This window comes from Alnus glutinosa, chromosome 2, assembly GCF_958979055.1.
Source record: "Alnus glutinosa chromosome 2, dhAlnGlut1.1, whole genome shotgun sequence".
NCBI classification, from domain to species: Eukaryota; Viridiplantae; Streptophyta; class Magnoliopsida; order Fagales; family Betulaceae; genus Alnus; species Alnus glutinosa.
In genome coordinates, this window is record NC_084887.1 from 6,682,501 (window position 1) to 6,701,083 (window position 18,583).

Here is an 18,583-nt window from a genome sequence, read left to right on the forward strand (position 1 = left end):
AGACTGAAGGTGGAAGTTTCAATCTGTTAATGGATGAATGCTTAAATCGACTAAGTAAGGAAGACGTGGAATTAATGGCAGTTATTTGTAAACGGATTTGGCTTAGAAGAAATAAGATGGTTTTTGACCAAATTTTTACTCCCCTCATTGTTGTATATGAGGAAGCTCTTAGATCCCTTGAAGATTTCAGATTACATAATTTCACTGAGGGACAGGAAAGTAATCATAGAGGGGGAGTTGCAGCCCTAGTTCCAGTTGCTCGTTGGCAAGCTCCTCCTTGTGGTAAGATTAAAATTAATTGGGACGCCTCTCTCAATAAGGGCATGGATATCATTGGGATTAGAGTGGTAGTTCGGGACAGTTCTAGAAATTTTTTAGGTGGCCGGTGCATTTCAAAACATTTGAGAGTGGATCCGCTTATGGCTGAAGTTATGGCTGCTATGGAGGCTATTATTTCTAGTAGGGAGACAGGTTTTTTTGATGCTATTTTTGAGGGGGACTCCTTGCAAGTTGTTAAAGCCATCAATGCTAGTTCTCCAAATTTATCTAAGATTGGTCATTTTATAGAGTATGCAAACTGAACTGAGTTATTTTTAGGAGTGCTTCTTTTGTCCATGTTTCTAGGGAGTTTAATAGTGTTGCTCATGCTCTTGCAAAAGAAGTTTCTTGTAGTTTGAGAGATTCAGTTTGGTTAGAAGAAGTCCCAGATTTTATTGCTGTTGCTATACTTAGGGAATAATTGTGTCCCTAGATCCTCGTTTGGGGGTTAATTTTTTCGTTATTAACGAAATGAAGTCTCTGTTCAAAAAAAAAAAAAAAAAAAAAAAAAAAAAAACTAATTATATTTCCATAATACAAATCTTATCACATAGAATATAAATATATAATTACTAGTCAAATGTATTTAATAAATACAATTTATTAATTACTAAATTCCCTATTTTTTTTTTTAGTCTTTACGATGTATTTATTATCTTAATGTATATAAAGATATATTTGATGTGAAACTCATGCATGTAAAATGGTTTCACACCAAATATGTCTTGGTATTCACATCAAATATGTCTTGATATGCACCAAATGTACACCAAAATAATGTACAAATAATACATCAATATGAAAGGTGATAAACCAGCTGTAAATCACCATGTCCATGGCCTTTTGTACATTAGTAAATCCCAAGGCGTCTAGCGTGTACTAAATAAAACCAATAATCATATAAATATAATAATAAATATTAATAAAGTAATAATGCACCGAATCATATAATATAATAATCAAAGGTGAGCAAGATACATAAGATCAAAACGTATTGTGGATGTGACTAAGAGCATTCCACCATGTCACGAAGTCAAGGGCTTTTTTTTTTTTAATCACGGCCAGCAATAGAATATATAACAACAGCTCTCGAATAGGTTTCATTTTTTTTTTTTCTATTAAAAAAAAGGAATAATTAGCCGTTGGACTATTTTTTTTTTTTTCCACTCAAACATCCATGCTTTGGACTATTCTCTTTTTCTACACAGATAGCCGTTAAAAAATAACCGTTGCACATCAAACATTCTACTGATAAAAGATTAATTAATTGTTAAAGAACTTGGGACTCTGATCACTGAGAATATTTTCAGAAGAATATTGAAGAATATTGTTCAAGAAATGAAAGAGCTTAATGGGAAAGAATATTACAGAATATTAATCAAGAATAGGAAAGGGCTGTGATTTGTAAATATTCTGTATAATTAATTCTTCCTAAAAAACCATATTTGTTGCATAGTGTCAGGACAGCCAGAAGCCGTGTCCTGACACGATTGGTAGAAAGTTTGTGTTCTTAGCATGTCCGAACAGCCCAGCAGACGCAAGTCACAGTGAGGTTCTGTTCTCTCACATGTTCGGAAATACAAGCTGACACAAATTCCAGAAAGTCCCTGTTTTGCATCATATCCGGACACCCAAGACAAGACAGCGGACATATGATAGTTTTCATGCAGATGTTCAGACACTAGGGCAACATGTCCGGACATGCTTCACTATTAAGTTTACTTTCTGATACATGTTCAGACACGCGATGACATGTCTGGACACTATCGCCTAGAAATCCGAACCCTGACTTATTTTAGGGTTTCCAACAGGGACGGAGGGAGGGTGGGAGAAAAAAAAAATTATAAGGTGAGAAAAAAAAATCTAAAAAATAATAAAAATAAGCTAAAAAATAAAAATTTAGCTTACTTGGCCCCTATCAAAAAAAAATTTTGGCCATTGGCCCCTGCCCATAAGAACTTTTGGCTTCGTCCATGAATTCCAGAGCCTATTTAAAGAGGCTTCTAGGTAGTATTTCTTTAAAAGTTCCATTGTGTTAAGATAAGGTTTATTAAGCATAAACGTTTATATATATCTCTCTTAGAGTGTTTCATGTATTTGTTGTTCAACCATTGAAGTTTAACTAGACTCTCCAGTTAAGGGATCAATAGAAGGACTCTTCAGATGGTTCTGGGAAAGAGGCAGACAAGTAGGTGCTCGTTAGAATTCAAGAGAATGACTACTGCAAATGATTGTGAGTGCGAACTTCTTGTAATTAACTATTTTTTCTGATAATTGATTTCCTAGGTTTGACTGCTCCGGAGTGGTTTTTCTCTTTGGTGCAAAGAGTTTCCACTTCGTAACCAAATATCTGTGTTGTTATTTACTTTTACTACTTTACATATTTGGTTAACTGTTTGGTTGAAGTTGCATAAGAATCTATAATATTCTTCATATATAAACCAAGATGTGTACAATAGATAACAACCCCTCCTTTTTTTTTTTGTTTGGATAACTTCATAAAATGATATCGAATTGTACGTCGTTTTAAGATAAGGGTATTGAACTAGCAAACGTTTCAAACTGGGGTATCCACATTTCCAAACGTATCACTTAAGGGCACTACGTTAGGATTTGTTGTTAAATCCTGTTAAAATTCTCAAAATAACCCTTTTTTTTTTAAAAAAAAAAAATTATAAAAATTTTCAAAGATTCAAACATATATATTTTTGCAAATTCCGTTAAATTCTGACAAATATTTAAATCATAGCATTTTTTTTTCTAAAACAAAATAGAGAGGTATTATGGGTACTCTGTTAGGATTTAACAGCAAATCCTAATGGAATACCCTTAAGTGAGACGTTTGGAAACGCGAATACCCTAGTTTGAGACGTTTGTTAGTTCGATACCCTTATATCAAAACAGCGTATAATTCAACACCATTTTATAAAGTTATCCCTTTATTTTATTTTTTTTATAGATTATTTGAAAAAATAGTCAAGTGTTTCCAAAGGATACCATGTCATCTAATTAAAGTACGAAGCAAAACAAAGAAAAGCAAATAACGAAGTCAATTAGAAAGCCGTAGATTAGGAAATTGTCATGGGATGGCGTGGAAAGTTTTCAGCTTATGAATCATAGAGTCTACATTTACATTAGATATTTCGTCCCCAGTGACTCCCCACTTAGGACTTGTAGCCCAAACATACTCTACCTTACATTCAATAACATTGGGCCAATTTCAACACGCATGACCACAATTTTTTATTTTTATTTTTATTTTTATTTTTTTGTGGTTTTCATGTTTATCAAAGCATATTTTGAGTTTTAGACACTCATAAAATTGGTTTTTAGGTTTTTTGAATTTATAATACTAGTCATTTCGTCCATTTTCTATTAGGCCTATTGACACCTAAAAAAAAAAAAAAAAAAAAAAAGAAGTAACGTAAGACCTATCAAACGTTTGATAGGTCTTACGTTACTTCTTTTTTTTTTTTTTTTAGTGCCAAAACAGGCCTTACAATGACGAAAATATTAAGGGTCTGTTTGGGTTTGCGATTTTCAAAAGTGCGATTTGAAAAAAGTAATTTTTAAAAACGCAGTTAAGTGTTTTGTAAAATCGCAGCTTAACTTTTAAAATCGCAAATTAGTATTTAAAATTTCGCGTTTTCAATAAAGAACCATCTTATCTGTGATTTGAAAAAGTAAATTTTCTCCGTTTTTAAATCGCAATTTTTAAAAACATAGTTCCTAAACGATTTATGTTTTGCGATTTAGTTTAAAATCGCAATTATTATCTACGAAATCGTAATTCCAAACGCACCCTAATTTTTTTGAACTCCGGCCAATTTGCTCAATTTTTAAAACTCAAATGGTCACCTAAAAAAGAAAAGAAAAAAAAAAAACACTCAAATGGTGAAAAAAAATTGTTTTGTTAAATAACCAAAAAAGGGGACCATTTTTATATTAAAAAAAAAAAAAAAAAAGGAAAAAATACTATTGGTTTTTGTGATCGCTTAAATTACAAATTGATCATTTTGATATCAAAATTAATTCAAAAATTCTTGTGTTTGACTTAATTTATAAATTGCTCACTGAAGTTAAATTTTGATAAAAATTTAATTTGATACTAAAGCGATTTGTAAATTAAACCAACTATAAAAATATTTGAATTAATTTTAATATTAAAATGAACGATTTATAATTTAAACTACTTGGACCAATGATTTAATTTTTGAAAAAAAAATAAAAATCACATCAAGGTTTATAATTCCAGAACTACCCTTCCGCGCCTGGTTCGTGAATGCCATAATGGCATTGGCAGTTTGGCACCCGTCAAATTTCACCATCTCCCACCAAACAAACCATCATGCTTCACGTGCCGGCGGGCCCCCTCCATACTTGCCGAAGTGGAAATCCGACGTGTCATACTGAATCTATCTCCATCAATATTATTGAGTGAAGACCCACTCCCGCAAAATTCACAAACAGAGCATAGCAGTGATTCCAGTGAAGATTCCAAGCAATTTCTTAATTTTCTTTGGGTTAAGTGCAGATTCGTGACGGGATAATTCAAAATATTGGAGGACCACACGAATCCAAAATTAATAGGAACGGATTCCTTCCCTATACTATCGCCGAAAAAATAATTAAAGCTTTCACATGCACGTTGATTTTTTAATTTTATTTTTCATTTTTTCTTGTTTTTTATTTTTTTTTAATAATTAATTTATGAGTATTAATTTGGCGCAAAAATTACGTAGCTCTGAAGCTGTCAACGGGTCCCTCTGTATCCTCCTCCTGAATAGTTCCTTTCTATAGAAAAACGTTTTTTTTTCTCAACCTCAATCCGCTGTACCGAGCTGAATTTGAAACCAGATTCTGATCTCTCCGTGAGTTCATTTTCCAGGTAATTTTGGCTTTTCTTTCGCTTGAACCGGATCGTGAATTTCATGTCATACTTTCAAAGAATTCACATTAGCAATGCTGTTTTATATTCTCAATTGCGTAGACCTTGTTTGTGTTAGAATATAAATTAAAGGAAGAGATTAAATTAATTATTTAATTTATATTCCAGCATTTTGTTTGGTTGTAAGGAAAAAGAAAAGCTACGCGAGGAATTTTCTTCGCTCTGATACGTTAGTTTTGACTCCAACCAGTTCTTTTTGGCTTTCTCATACACGGTTCAGTTTAAACATATCGTGTTTGTCAAATTTACTGAATGAGTGTCGTTTAAAGCTGCTTGGTTAGACTGCGAATATATTTTGATGTCGAACATTCACTCTCTGTAGGTTTAAAACTATCATGTGCTTAAGAATTTTCATCTATATGCTCAAATTTTCATTCAATTTTGCAAGATATTCTTCAAAAAGATAAAAATAGTCTCAGCTCCTCTTTGTCTTTTGTGGCGGATTTGGTAAAAGTTTATTCTCTTATTACGAAAATTTCTTTTTACTTATCGAAAAAAAATTACCGAAGGACCATCAAACGGTCTTATGGGTTTCAATTGTATGCACTATGACTAATACATGTTCATAGTTAACTAATTTGTTATCACTGTTTGTTTCTTTTTTCATTTTTTCCCTTTTCGTACTTGAGATGAATCTACTTTGTTATTTCATACTGGAATTTTGATAAGACTATCAACGTTATTTTTCGTCTCTTCATCTACTGTGGATCCTGGAATTGAAGTATTTGAGTCAGTGTTGCATGTAACAAATGAAATAAAGATTTTGTTCTTGGCTGTATTTAATTAACGAATAAGTTGGTGGTATGGATGATTTTTCTCTCTTTTTCCTTATTTATTTATTTATTATTATTATTATTATTTTTTTATAGAGATAGTGTGTTTTGATTATTTGTTGGTCCCTGAGCTTGATGACCTACAATGATGTAATACTGCAGATAGAGGCAATAATGGTGGATTCTAATTCCGAGTCTGGGTTTTTAAAGGATTTCCAAATCCCAACTTCCATACTTGTACCTGAATCGGAGGTTGTGAATGTTGATCATGTGCCCAAGTGTCCAGTGATAGTGTTCATCAATTCCAAGAGTGGCGGTCAGCTGGGTGGGGAGCTTCTTGTCACATTTTGTAGTCTTCTAAATGAAAATCAGGTGCCTTTAGTCTCATGTGAAGAGTGGTAGCTTTCTTATAATTAATCTTTTATTTTGTCTTGGGGGCTGACTTTAAAGTGATTCATTTTCAGGTTTTTGATCTGGGGAAAGAGGCTCCTGATAAGGTGCTACGCAGAATCTATGCCAATCTAGAAAGGCTCAAGCTCAATGGACATGAATTTGCAGTTAACATTGAGGAGAGGTTGAGATTAATTGTGAGTTGAGTAATGGTTGATACGTTTTGATGTATGGTTCCTATATATAATATTTTTAATTTTGCATTGTATTATTGCAGTGACCTTGTATGATGTTGCCATTTGACCTTCCTGACATGTAGTTGGCCTTTTAGGTTGCAGGTGGTGACGGAACAGCTGGCTGGCTTCTTGGAGTTGTTTGTGATTTAAAATTATCCCATCCACCACCGATTGCTACAGTTCCCTTGGGAACAGGAAATAATCTTCCATTTGCATTTGGATGGGTAGGAAATAACCTGTCTCTGTAGGGTTTATGACTTCAGGGTTTCTGTAAAATCTTATAATGACTGGAAGAGCCGTCTTGATTTTCCAAGCTCAAATGCTGTAGTTTTAAACTAGCTGTTTGCTTATCTAATATGAATGCTTTGTCTATGTCACTGTTATGGTTTAACACAGTCATTATTAGTCAAGCATCTTAAAGACATCATGTCAGCATGTATATTGCAGTAGCATCTGGAACATTTTCTTAACTTTGGTAATGCAACCTCTGAACTGGAAGATATGTTATCATCTATACTTTAGGCATCATCCACTTCCGAAGCTTGCTTATTACCCTCTAAAACATCACGTTTTTGACAGTATCTGTATTTTAGTGTGTATTCCAAGAAGTTTCTCCAATTTGATGTGTAAGCAGTAAGAGAGCATTGACAATTTGAATTGGGTATGCCAAATATGTAATGTCCTGTTTGCTTTTACAGGGAAAGAAGAATCCAGGGACAGATCGTCATTCTGTGAAATCATTTTTGGGTCAAGTAATGAAAGCCAAGGAAATGAAAATGGACAAGTTATGCAGCTAGCATGGTTTCTCTTTTTTAAGAATTTAATATAGACTCATGATGTTGCTGCTTGGATGACTTGGATCTAATTTTGTTATATTATTGCCTTGGTGATTTATTATTCATAAGTTTTAGTTCCGCTCTCTTGAAGATGCTCTATCAAAGTATCAATTCCTAGATATCATTGAATCTAGTGCCTGAATCTTGAACTGTCATTTTGCAGCTGGAAAATGCTTTATCAAAGCATCAATTCCTAGATGTCTTTTAATCTAGTGCCTGATTCTTAAACTGCCATTTTGCAGCTGTGCTCCTTAGTTCCTGCATTGAGTGTCTGTCCAATGTAGTTCCTGAATCTCAATTACGATTAAATATTCGTAATCATATCTCTTCTTCTTCTTCTTCTTCTTCTTTCTTTCTTTCTTTCTTCTTCTTCTTCTTCTTCTTCTTCTTCTTCTTCTTCTTCTTCTTCTTCTTCTTTTTTTTTTTTTTTTTTTTTTTTTTTTTTTTTTTTATGTGTGTGTGTGTGTGTGTGTGTGTTTTCTATGGGTTTGGGGGGTAGGGGGGGGGGGGGGGGGGGGGGGGGGTGGTGTTGGTGTCTACCGTGTACGGGTAATATTTACTAGTTAGCCTCAGATCTGTAGTCTGGACAATGGAAAGGGATAGCCTAGTTCACATTTCATAATTATTGCATTCATTCATTTTTTCTCTGTTTTTCTTCTTTTTTCCATCCAATGTATAGTTATTGATTTTGTTTGTTGTGATCCAGCTGGCATATTCTCATGAGGATGAGGGCTCCAAAACAAGGTTCCTGTGATCCCATTGCACCTCTTGAGCTACCACATTCTCTGCATGCATTTCATCGTGTCTCTGAGGGAGACGACTTGAATGTGGTAATAGTCTAGTCACTATATTGCACCTAAAAAAACTTAAACATATCTCTAACCCTGTGCTGCTACCAAATCTAGAAACTATATCTTGCACGAAAGCATATGAAATAAAAAATAACCATATTTCCCTAAACCCTAGATTAGATTTTTTTCTTTCTCTTAATAATTTTTCTTATTAAAATCTTCACGATAATGTTTGAATATATGCGTTTCTATTTTGTGAATGGCTCCGGTTGTCTAGCAGGTTCACCCTAGTTATTATGTACAACAACTATTCAGCCAAATACAAGATTCTTTTTCTAGGGATGTACAAATCTATGGCAATCATGCAAAAAAGTAGGCTAAATGTCATTCATGTGGGATGCTCATGCCATTAAAGTTAAGAAAAACAAAAAAATTACAGTGGCAACATTGGAGTGGATTGAGTCTCTATTACAGTTTGCAATGCTTGTTTTGTGATCTGTTGAGTTCATATGATAGATTAGCTGATTTAAAAAATGCGTAGGCCTTATGTTACAACTATTATTTTTCTGTTTCAGCCAAGATTTGAGCACGAAATAAATTTCATGGGTTAGCAGAACTATAATTTCTAATTAAAATACCACAATATGATTTACAGCACTATCTAGTCATGCTATCTTTAAAGGGCCTTTAAAGGGCCTTCCCTATTGGTTACAGGTGGCAACTTTCTTATGAGAACAGCATGGAATGTGGAATGAATTCAAAATACAATAATTCTTCTTATGATATTTTGTGGTTTTACCTACCTCTTTAGTATGTAGAATGACTTAATTTCTACTTGCACAAGTATTTTAGATTTTCAATGAAATCTCCCTCAAACCCAATTCACCATTATTGAACTAACCCTGTTGAACAACTCAATCTCCATTTCTGTATTAACTGTGAATAAATATTCCTGACTTGAATTTTGTTTGGTGGCATACAGAAGAAACAATAAACCATAAAAAAAAATAAAAATAAATAACATGTTTTGTTTTGCTTGACTTTCATGTTGTGAAAGTTGTCTCCTTTTTGTGTATACTGCATTCTTTTGCTCTTTAAATTCTAACATGCATATGTCTGTCATCTCCTCAGGAAGGTTGCCACACATTTCGTGGGGGATTTTGGAACTACTTTAGCATGGGTAAGGGTACTCCTTGGAGTCCTGGACAAAAACTGTTATGTAGCTAGGCTGTAAAATTTTTATTTTTCCTAATTATGAATGCATTTAAAGTGTATTACAATGTCTAATATTCTTTGCATTTCAAAATTTTGTTTTCCTCTTATCCTTTTTTCCTGAGATTTTTTAATACTTATCTTCTTTTCTGTGTAAGACTTAAACCAATACATATGATGTTGTAGAGGAGATAAATTTTAACATTCAAAAGGAGCTTAGTTATTCATATGACATATTTCTAAAATAAAATGAAAGAGATTAGGAACTTATAAATATAACTTTCTTTCTTTCTTTACAACCCACTTGATTTTTATGATTAAAATCTTTTAACTACAGCTTGTAGACGCTTCATCGGTATATCAAGTTTTAGAATAACTTGTGATTTGTTGTCTATAGGAATGGACGCTCAAGTTTCATATGCTTTTCATTCCGAGCGAAAGTTGCATCCTGAAAAATTTAAGAACCAGTTAATTAATCAGGTATTGATATTCTTTCTGCACCGTTAATGTTGATTTATGAACATCTACAATATTTATACTTAAAATGGACATGTAGAAGTTTTTTGTCAAATCTCTCTTTTTCTTTTTTCATGTTTTTGCAGTGTTTGCTAATTTACTACATTATGATTTTCAGAAGAAAAAAAATGGGAAAAAATCTTACACTTCTATTACAGAATTTTGTTTAAGTTTTGAGGGTAGGATGTCAACTGTTGATGTGAGTTGCTCTTCCATATAGATATACTGAGACTTATTTGAAGTTTGATAATACACATATTTGTAATTAGATGGCTTGATGGAAGATATTGATAAGAGAAATATTCATATGTGAAGAAGTGCAGTGATTTTTCTAAAACAGATGCTGACACTTGTGGCGTGGATTTGCCTGGAATGTACATTTTGAACAGCTGCAAGACAATAAGAATTTGTAGAATGCAGTGATATGTGTACCTTTTCCATGATCAAATATCTACTGGCCACTTTTGGTCAATAGAGTTTAATCATACATCAAACATATGGACATTGTATCACTGTCCATATTTGTAAAGTCAAATATTTTCAAAGGAATTTTCCTTATAATTTCATTGTCTAAGTTTATGCAGTGTTTATGTAGCTTCCTTGGTACTTCTCTGATGAGTAGCATTTCTTTGCATTAATTTTGTTTATTAAGATGTTAATGGTCGATAATGCATTTAAGTTCTATGCTAAATCTAGAAGACTTTGATGATGGATGTGTGGTTTCTATCTCCAAATCTGCTTACCTTCACTTTGAGAAACTTGGATGGGATTGTATTGCATAACAACTCTGTTTAAATGGTTCTTACGCCTTTCATCCTCTGAGGGCTTGCCTTGTTGTCCCATTGACATTTAAATTGGTTTGTTATGTTCTGTATATAATTTTGTGAGCAAATTCGTTACTGTAAATGAGGCAACTTATAAAGTGAGAATTACTGAACTTAAAAGAATTTGAAAGAAAAGCATCTAATAAGTTCTTAAAACTGATCCTGTTCTATCTAAAGGTGATCACTAATTTTTTTCTTTTGATGGACTCAAAAGATGATATACATGTTTGGCTTGGATACTATAGATAAAATGAATAGAGCCATTTAAATTTCATGAAACAACCAATCCGCCCTCAGATTGGAGTTTTGTTATGTGCAAGATGAATTCTTCAACCTCCTTACAATATTTCCATTCAGTCTTTTATTTTGTTTCGTTTGTTGTAAATTGATTATTTTGAATATGACATAACCTTGTCTGATGTAAATCCTGCAAAATGTGCATTTGTTTTGATTGGTTTGTTAAGGCACTTGATACCATTTAGTTATTAATGGGGGGTCCTGCATGTGTTCGCATTAAAATTATATTTCTTAATCATAAGTGCTACTTATTCCCTCCTTTTTTCTTTTATTATTTTTTTATTATTATGACTCAATTTTCAAAATCAGAGTACTTATGCGAAGCTTGGATGTACGCAAGGATGGTTTATGGCTCCGCTTTTTCATCCTTCCGGGTGAGTACAAAGATATGGCTCATTAAACAAGGAAACACGATGCTTTTTCTTGTTATTTCCGTATAATCTTGTCCTAATAGCCACTATTTGGTACGTTGGTTTATGTTCTTGTAGAATAGATTGATACGAGTTCATGATTATTTTTAGAGAAAAATGTTTCAGAGGTCTTTGAGGTATCACTTTTTATCGAATCGTTCCCTAAGGTTTAAATTTTATCAATTTACTCCCTAAGTTTCCAATTATTATCAAATACATCCTTTTGCCAAGGTTCCGTTTATTATTATTATTATTATTATTAATGGCCATGCCAAGTAATAGCCAATTAAAAGCCGACACGTGTCACAATATCACAGTCAGCATGTCTGCTAAGCGTTTGAACAACTCTGGTTTGCCACGCCATGCCTCAAAAATAAAAAACTAAAAAATAAAAAATAAAAATAAAAAATAAAAAATAAAAGGAGGAGAAAAAGACGGCAAATCACCCCAAAAATGGTGTGTTTTGATAGACTCCTTGGGGTATTCAATCTGTCCGACTTTTAGTCCTTAGAATCACCTCCCTTGTTCTTGGATGTTTTGTTCTTCGCTCATCCCTTTTTTGCACCACCACCAGTCATTTCAAAATAGATGATGCGACATATCTGGTTGACTGTGTTTCATTGTCCTTTTGTCCATATTCTTGGTTGTATGCTAAGTAGGTCTTGTTAGCTATTTTTAACAGTTTTAGTAAATTTGTTTTTCTTTTAATCCAGGAACATAGCACAACTTGCAAAAGTAAAGATCATGAAGAAATATGGTCAATGGCAGGAACTCAACATACCTCACAGGTAAAGTATCAGTTCGTCAAATTCAGTTTAGTTTGCTTTTTCTAGTTGCTGCGTACAGCTTATAGACCATTTGGGCAGTATATTGTTTGTAGAAAAAGGTCATGCGTTTAACTACATTGAGCTTCCTTCCATACGTTCTTTATTTATATGAGATATGAATGCAATCTTAGCTACTGTGATCAATGGGAAATTACATGAATTTCATCTGTCTACTTTTACTTTTTAGAAAAATATTGTTCGTAGATGTTGTTGGAAGTTGTTTTGCGGGTCAAAAAATTCCCCTCTACTCCATATTACAATTTAGAAAAGAACTTGTATAGCAGGACTTTCCATCCTGTGCTGTTTTCCCTCACAATGACATGGAAGAAGTGTCTTATTAGTCATTCCCATGTATTAATGCCTTACAAGCATCTATTTATCTAAGGTGCCTCAATGCTTTAGTTTACAGGATCCTATAAATTAATAAAATTTCTTTTCTTTTCTCTTCTTTTGTTTTTTCCATGTAAAAGGTTTAATCTATAGTCCACCATCCTTTACCGGTAACTCTCCTGTAAATAATCTCTCAATTTCTTGGTTGCTGGCAGATAGAAAGAATGATACTTGTTTTTCTGTGACCACTGCTCTGATCATTACATGATTCATCTGCTATCATAATGGGATAGATCAATTTCATAAATGTTGTCAACTAAACAAGTTGTTGTTTTTTATGTTTTCTCTACTGCTCTATGTTAGTTTCAATCTAATAACTTCCAAAATTACTCCTCATTATGCTTCTATTAATCCTTGCTTCTTTTTTTTTTTTTTTTTTTTTTCTTTATGCTTTTTTTTTTTTTTTCTTTTTTGGTAAATACAGCATCAGGTCTATTGTATGTTTGAACTTGCCTAGCTTTTCTGGTGGACTAAATCCTTGGGGAACACCAAGCGGAATCATGCGGCGTGATGTTGCTCCCAACACTTGCTCTTTTGCTTTTTCTTACCCCACCCCAACATCTATGTGTTGATCTTGATTAATTTCATGCTAGTTGTTTCTGCTTACATAGATCTAATAAAATATCCTGATGGTATATGACTTACAGAGGGACTTGACTCCGCCATATGTAGATGATGGCCATCTTGAGATTGTTGGATTTAGAGATGGTTGGCACGGGCTTGTTTTGCTTGCTCCAAAGGGACATGGGACTCGTCTTGCACAGGTTAGAAATAAAACTTTGATTAGCTTCAATATTTTGTAGTTTCCTAGAGAAGTCAAAGTTGCAAATCCCACAAAAGAATCATGCACAAGAAATCGCATGACTTCGGATGAATTCATAAGCCTCATAAGTCTTACATCTGTGTACTTGCCAGTATATGGGAGTTCCAGTTAAAAGTCCAAAAACATCAGAAGTTGTCTTATATGTTGCATCATAGTAATGAGGAGAACGACTATTGACTTGTTTAGTCTCTTTTTCTTTTCTTTTTTTGTTTTTCTTTTTTTCCCCTTTTATGATTGGTAGTTAAACACAACTTGGTAGTTAAACACAACCTACGACTCTATATGGGATTGAACACATGATCTTGCGCTGCCAGAAAGAATTGGCCATTTTTATTTTGGTCCTTGGGAGAATGGCTCCCTTGGTAGACGAGATGTCTCTGCCGTTGTGGGTTAAACCTAAGACCTTCCTTTTATTATAGGGAAAGAGGTATCACTTAGTCTAAGGTTTGGTTGTATAGAAGAATGACTTCCACAAGGTACCATCTTACATATATTGTTTTGGATAACTCAATTGCGCTGAATGGTACCGTTCTTTTTCTTATCTTTGTCTTTCTTTGGACATCAGGCACACCGAATCCGCTTTGAGTTTCACAAAGGCGCACAGGATCATACATACATGAGAATTGATGGGGAACCTTGGAAACAACCCCTCCCAGTTGACGATGATACTGTTGTGGTAGAAATCTCTCATCTTGGGCAAGTGAACATGCTTGCGACCCATGATTGTAGATCTAAAAGTGTCCATGATCACTCAACAACTAGCCATAACAATGCTGAGGAAGAAGATAGCAATGAAGAAGACTCCACACAAGAGGGGGAAGAGTTTAGGAAGTTTGGTGCTGCAGATACATTTAGGATCCCTGATGAGGTTGATATTTCCCAGCTCAGTTAAATTATTCAATCGTTCACCCATTGGCTTCTACCAGTAGCATGCCCTTTCCCTAATCAGTAATTTGTCTCAGTCCTGGAGTTCCAATATAATTTTGAGTTCCAGCTCTTCTATATGATGGCTTGGTCTCACTATTTGAGGTCAATTGAAGCATAACAGCCGTCAGACTAGTAAATACTTGTAGTAATTTACAGGTGTGATTCTATTTAGTTACTTTCTGTCTTTGCAATAAAGTGAAAAAGCATTGTAATCTCTCTTGATGTAGTTGTAGCCATAGACTGGCTACAAATATGTGAATTTGGAATTACAGGATTCCTAATAAGACTGAATCTTTGAAGCGATCAAGTGTGGACGGTGTTTGTTCTTTCTTATTTTAGTTAGCAAGGATCGTGGGTGAGTGTTGGGATCTTTTGCAATTTTTTATACAAATCGCTAGCAATTTGGACTAACAATGGTGAGAGAGCCGATATATGACTCACAAAATTACTGGGAATCTTTATTCCTATGACAGTCAAGATGAGAGAGGCTCCATAGAACACCCACATTGATCAATTATGTAGTTTCTTTTGCTACATTGGCGTATATTACTAAGTTCTCTCTCTCTCTCTCTCTAAATATCCAATTCTCATCTTATTGGGTTTTATTGGGTTGATGTGGTATTGCTTATTAGTTTTTTCTTTTTTAATAGAGATTGATCTAAGGGTTGATGAGCATTGCCACATCAGCCCAATGAAATGAGAGTGAGATTAGAGTTAAGTATGTAGCGTTACTATTTTCTTATGTAATTTTATATTTGAGGGTTATTTGCGGGCTCTTAATACTATTTTATTGTGGAAATGAAAGAAAGAGACGTGAATTGAGGAGAGGGAACGGGAATAGAAATAAGAAGGAAATAAAACTTCGGTTATGGAGACATTTGGGTGTACGATTTTTTGGTCTTTTTTTTTTTTTTTTTTTTCTTTTGAACAATTTTGAAAATTACGGATAAAAAAAAAAGAAAAAAAAAAGAAAAAAAAGAAAAAAAAAAAAGTAGAGACATTATGTTTGAAATGATGTTTGAGTCATACTTATTTTTGAGAAAAATAGAGAAAAAAAGAAGGGGGATGTTCCCAAACATCTCAATATATATATATATATATATATTTGGTCCCATTAATTTTGTATAGATATTTAGTTTTGGTACTCCAACTTTTAAAGTCCGTTTGAATTTGCGATTTCAAAAAGTATGATTTAAAAATTGTAATTTTAAAATGTGCGATTTAAAAAAATGATTTTTAAAAACGCAATTAAGGTTTGGCAAAATCAGAATTTGACCTTTAAAATTACAAGTTAACCATTATAATTCAGCATTAAAAAAAAAAAAAAAAAAAAAAACTCATTGCCTACAATTTGAAAAAGTAGTTTTCTGAATTTTCAAATTATAATTTTTTAAACACTGCAATTTTCAAACGATTCATTTTCTGTAATTTGGTTTTAAATCGTATTTTTTGTTTAAGAAATCGCAATTCCAAACACACCCTTAATCTCTAATTTTTATTTTTATTTTTTTTGGAAATTTTGCTTTTAACAGCGCAAATAAATCTAAAAACAGAAAAGAAAAGGAAAAGCCCTTTTCACTCCGTTTTGGATTTGGATTCGGATTCGTATTCGCCGTGTCCTTTACTAGGACGGAAAGTCAAATCACGTGAGGTGAGCCTATAAAAGAACCAAAGCTCACCGTAAAGAAACCCAACACATATTACTTTTCTTCCTCCAAGTAAGAAACCAAAGCCATCGCTAAAACTCGATCTCTTTGGAAATTAACACCGCAATGGCCGTGTGCGGAATCAAGCGAAATTTCCAAGACTTGTCTCCCTCTCCTCTGGATTGCAAGAGGGTTCGCTACTCATATTCTACTTCGCCAATTAACACGCAAATCCCTCACAACAATTCAAACCCAGCTGAAATTGATGTATCGGAACCGAAGAACGGCGCAGAATGGAGCGATTGTCTTATCAAGAAACTCATGGCCTCGAAGAGCGTGGATGATGCCATGGTTTGTGCAACGGGAGTGCTGGAGGATTTCGAAAGAAGCGTTTGCGCGCGTGTTGAAGCACATCTGAAGGAGGAAATCGTGCTGTTGAAGGAGCAAGCTGAACGGCTAGCAGAGGAAAACACGATTCTCAAACGTGGCGTGGTCATCCAGCATGAACGGCAGAAAGAGTACGAGAACAAGGACGGAGAGTTGCAGCATGTGAAGAATCTGGTGGTGCCTCAGCTCAGGGAGAAGTTGAGAACAATGGAGATCAACAATTATGCATTGTCAATGCATTTGAAGCAGGCCCTACATAACTCTCCCTTTCCTGGGGACTTCCATCCTTACGTCTTCTGATGAAATTTATGCATACCTTTTTTTGTGGATTGTAATTCTTTTCAAATTAAAGTGAGTTAATCAATTGAAAAAGGGCATTTTTTTTTTTTTTTATTATTATTACTTTTTAATTTTTTAATTTTTTATTCGATGAGTCTATTACAATCACTTGAGTTTTATACCTTCTTCTTCAAATTCCAACAAAATAAATCTACGTACCTATTGATGAGAATAATCATACTCCCAGGTGAATTGGGGTAGTAGTTTCAATTTGAGTGCAATAAGCTGGTATCAAACTCTAGACACTCTTAGTTTAAGTAGAAGTAGTAACCTCAAATAAGATTTGACTCCACCTCTAGATAAGCTCGTACTTTAAGTGCGACAAATTAATTATTTTATATACATTGAATATATTTTACGCTGTTTACACTATATCAAAAACTATACCAACACCTATAAACTATATATATATGAAGGCGAATAAGTTTCTCTTAAAATTTTGGCTCAAGTTCTAATGATGACCAATTCAACATATATATATATCAAGCAAATTATAACCTCAATGGGAGGGGTTTTATATATAAAAATTTTGAATAGGAAGAATACAATCTGGTGACACTAACGAAATTACAACAACATAAATAAAACAAACAAAAAACTAAAAAAATAAAAATAAAAAAATAAAAAAAATAAAAACCATAAAATTTCGTTCTCTTTATTTGAAACTAATTTATTTATTGCTTAAAGATCGATGAACTTTCCGACAACTTAGTTAACTGTCCCATTGATGCAAAGCCATTGACCAACAAAGATGTTGTCGCAATTGAGATTGGGATTGATGGCACCGAAGAAGTCGGCGGAGAGAGTGAACTTTTGAATAATGGCAGAGCAAGTATCGCCACCTTGCACACCGTAGACTGATTTGCATTCTGAAGTAGTGTCGGGTTCCCCCTTTCCGAATCCAACTATATGCACCAAACAAAACAAAACAAATTAATCAAAATTGATTACTGTACGTATTAATGTCAGAGCTGGATATATATATGATTATATATAGAACTCACTCCCGAGTAGTGCTGTGCAGTCGGTGATGGAGATCATGAGAAGAAGAGAGAACAGTAGAATCATCATGTTCAGAAAAGTGGCTGTTTTGTTGTTGCACCTAGCCATGTTCTAAGTAACAACTGATCTTTTGCTTTGGGTAGTGACTTTGAGGAAACCATGGAGAAAAGGAAAAGGCCGGCTTCGATCTCCTGCGTGTGTTTTTGTATTAGTTTATTAAGCTCATTGTTAACATGGCGGTTTATACAACAGAAGGTTGTGGTCAGCAGACCTAGGTGAGAGTACTGGGGTTGCTTGAATACGATTCTCATATCTTTTTCCTTGGAATAAGAAGAACTGCACTGTTATATCAATAATGATTAAGGGATTAGAATCCTTATAAATGGACCACGTGTAAATTATTTAGAGCGTAAAATAGTTTGATTAATTAGGCTATTGCAAGCAACTAATGCCCTGTATGTTTGGGTGTAAAATATTTTTAAAAAAATATTTTTTAATTAGTGTTTGGTACAACCGAAAATGATAATCAACAGAAATTGTTTTAAGTTTAATCAAAAAATCCTTTTTAATTTTTGAAAAAGAAAAACGATTTAAATTGTTTTATGAATTTAAACTCTTTATTCTTGCATGCACGTTCATAAGAATTCGTCACTTGCTGAACATTTAAGTTTGTTGACAACCCGAATTTGCG

At 33.6% G+C, this 18,583-nt stretch overlaps 2 protein-coding genes across 4 annotated transcripts; both read left to right on the forward strand.

Moving 5' to 3' along the window:
- The first annotated feature begins 5,054 nt into the window (after positions 1–5,054).
- On the forward strand, positions 5,055–14,825 carry LOC133860777 (diacylglycerol kinase 5). 3 transcript variants are annotated; one of them, XM_062296390.1, is made up of 13 exons: positions 5,055–5,206; positions 6,202–6,411; positions 6,504–6,626; positions 6,761–6,889; positions 7,364–7,449; positions 8,208–8,331; positions 9,424–9,472; positions 9,902–9,984; positions 11,451–11,515; positions 12,265–12,339; positions 13,193–13,280; positions 13,416–13,532; positions 14,157–14,825. In XM_062296390.1, the coding sequence occupies exons 2-13, from the start codon at positions 6,214–6,216 to the stop codon at positions 14,481–14,483; spliced, it is 1,464 nt and encodes a 487-aa protein (XP_062152374.1). In that variant the 5' UTR covers positions 5,055–5,206; positions 6,202–6,213; the 3' UTR covers positions 14,484–14,825. The 3 variants fall into 3 exon arrangements, with proteins under 3 accessions (XP_062152374.1, XP_062152376.1, XP_062152375.1); XM_062296392.1 differs by lacking the exon at positions 5,055–5,206 and adding an exon at positions 5,414–5,435; XM_062296391.1 differs by lacking the exon at positions 5,055–5,206 and adding an exon at positions 5,479–5,584.
- Positions 14,826–16,290: 1,465 nt separating this feature from the next.
- LOC133860240 (uncharacterized) lies at positions 16,291–16,851 on the forward strand. The gene has a single exon (XM_062295879.1). It carries the CDS (start codon positions 16,291–16,293, stop codon positions 16,849–16,851), a length of 561 nt encoding a protein of 186 aa, XP_062151863.1.
- Positions 16,852–18,583: the final 1,732 nt, after the last annotated feature.

What these genes read in the sequence shown, in the direction of transcription:
- LOC133860777 (XM_062296390.1), top strand. Translation starts at nt 6,214, where the DNA reads ATGGTGGATTCTAATTCCGAGTCTGGGTTTTTAAAGGATTTCCAAATC. An exon ending in AGGGAGACGACTTGAATGTG is followed by an intron (nt 8,332 to 9,423) that starts GTAATAGTCTAG and finishes TCATCTCCTCAG; the next exon opens with GAAGGTTGCCACACATTTCG. An exon ending in GCGGAATCATGCGGCGTGAT is followed by an intron (nt 13,281 to 13,415) that starts GTTGCTCCCAAC and finishes TATGACTTACAG; the next exon opens with AGGGACTTGACTCCGCCATA.
- LOC133860240 (XM_062295879.1), top strand. Translation starts at nt 16,291, where the DNA reads ATGGCCGTGTGCGGAATCAAGCGAAATTTCCAAGACTTGTCTCCCTCT.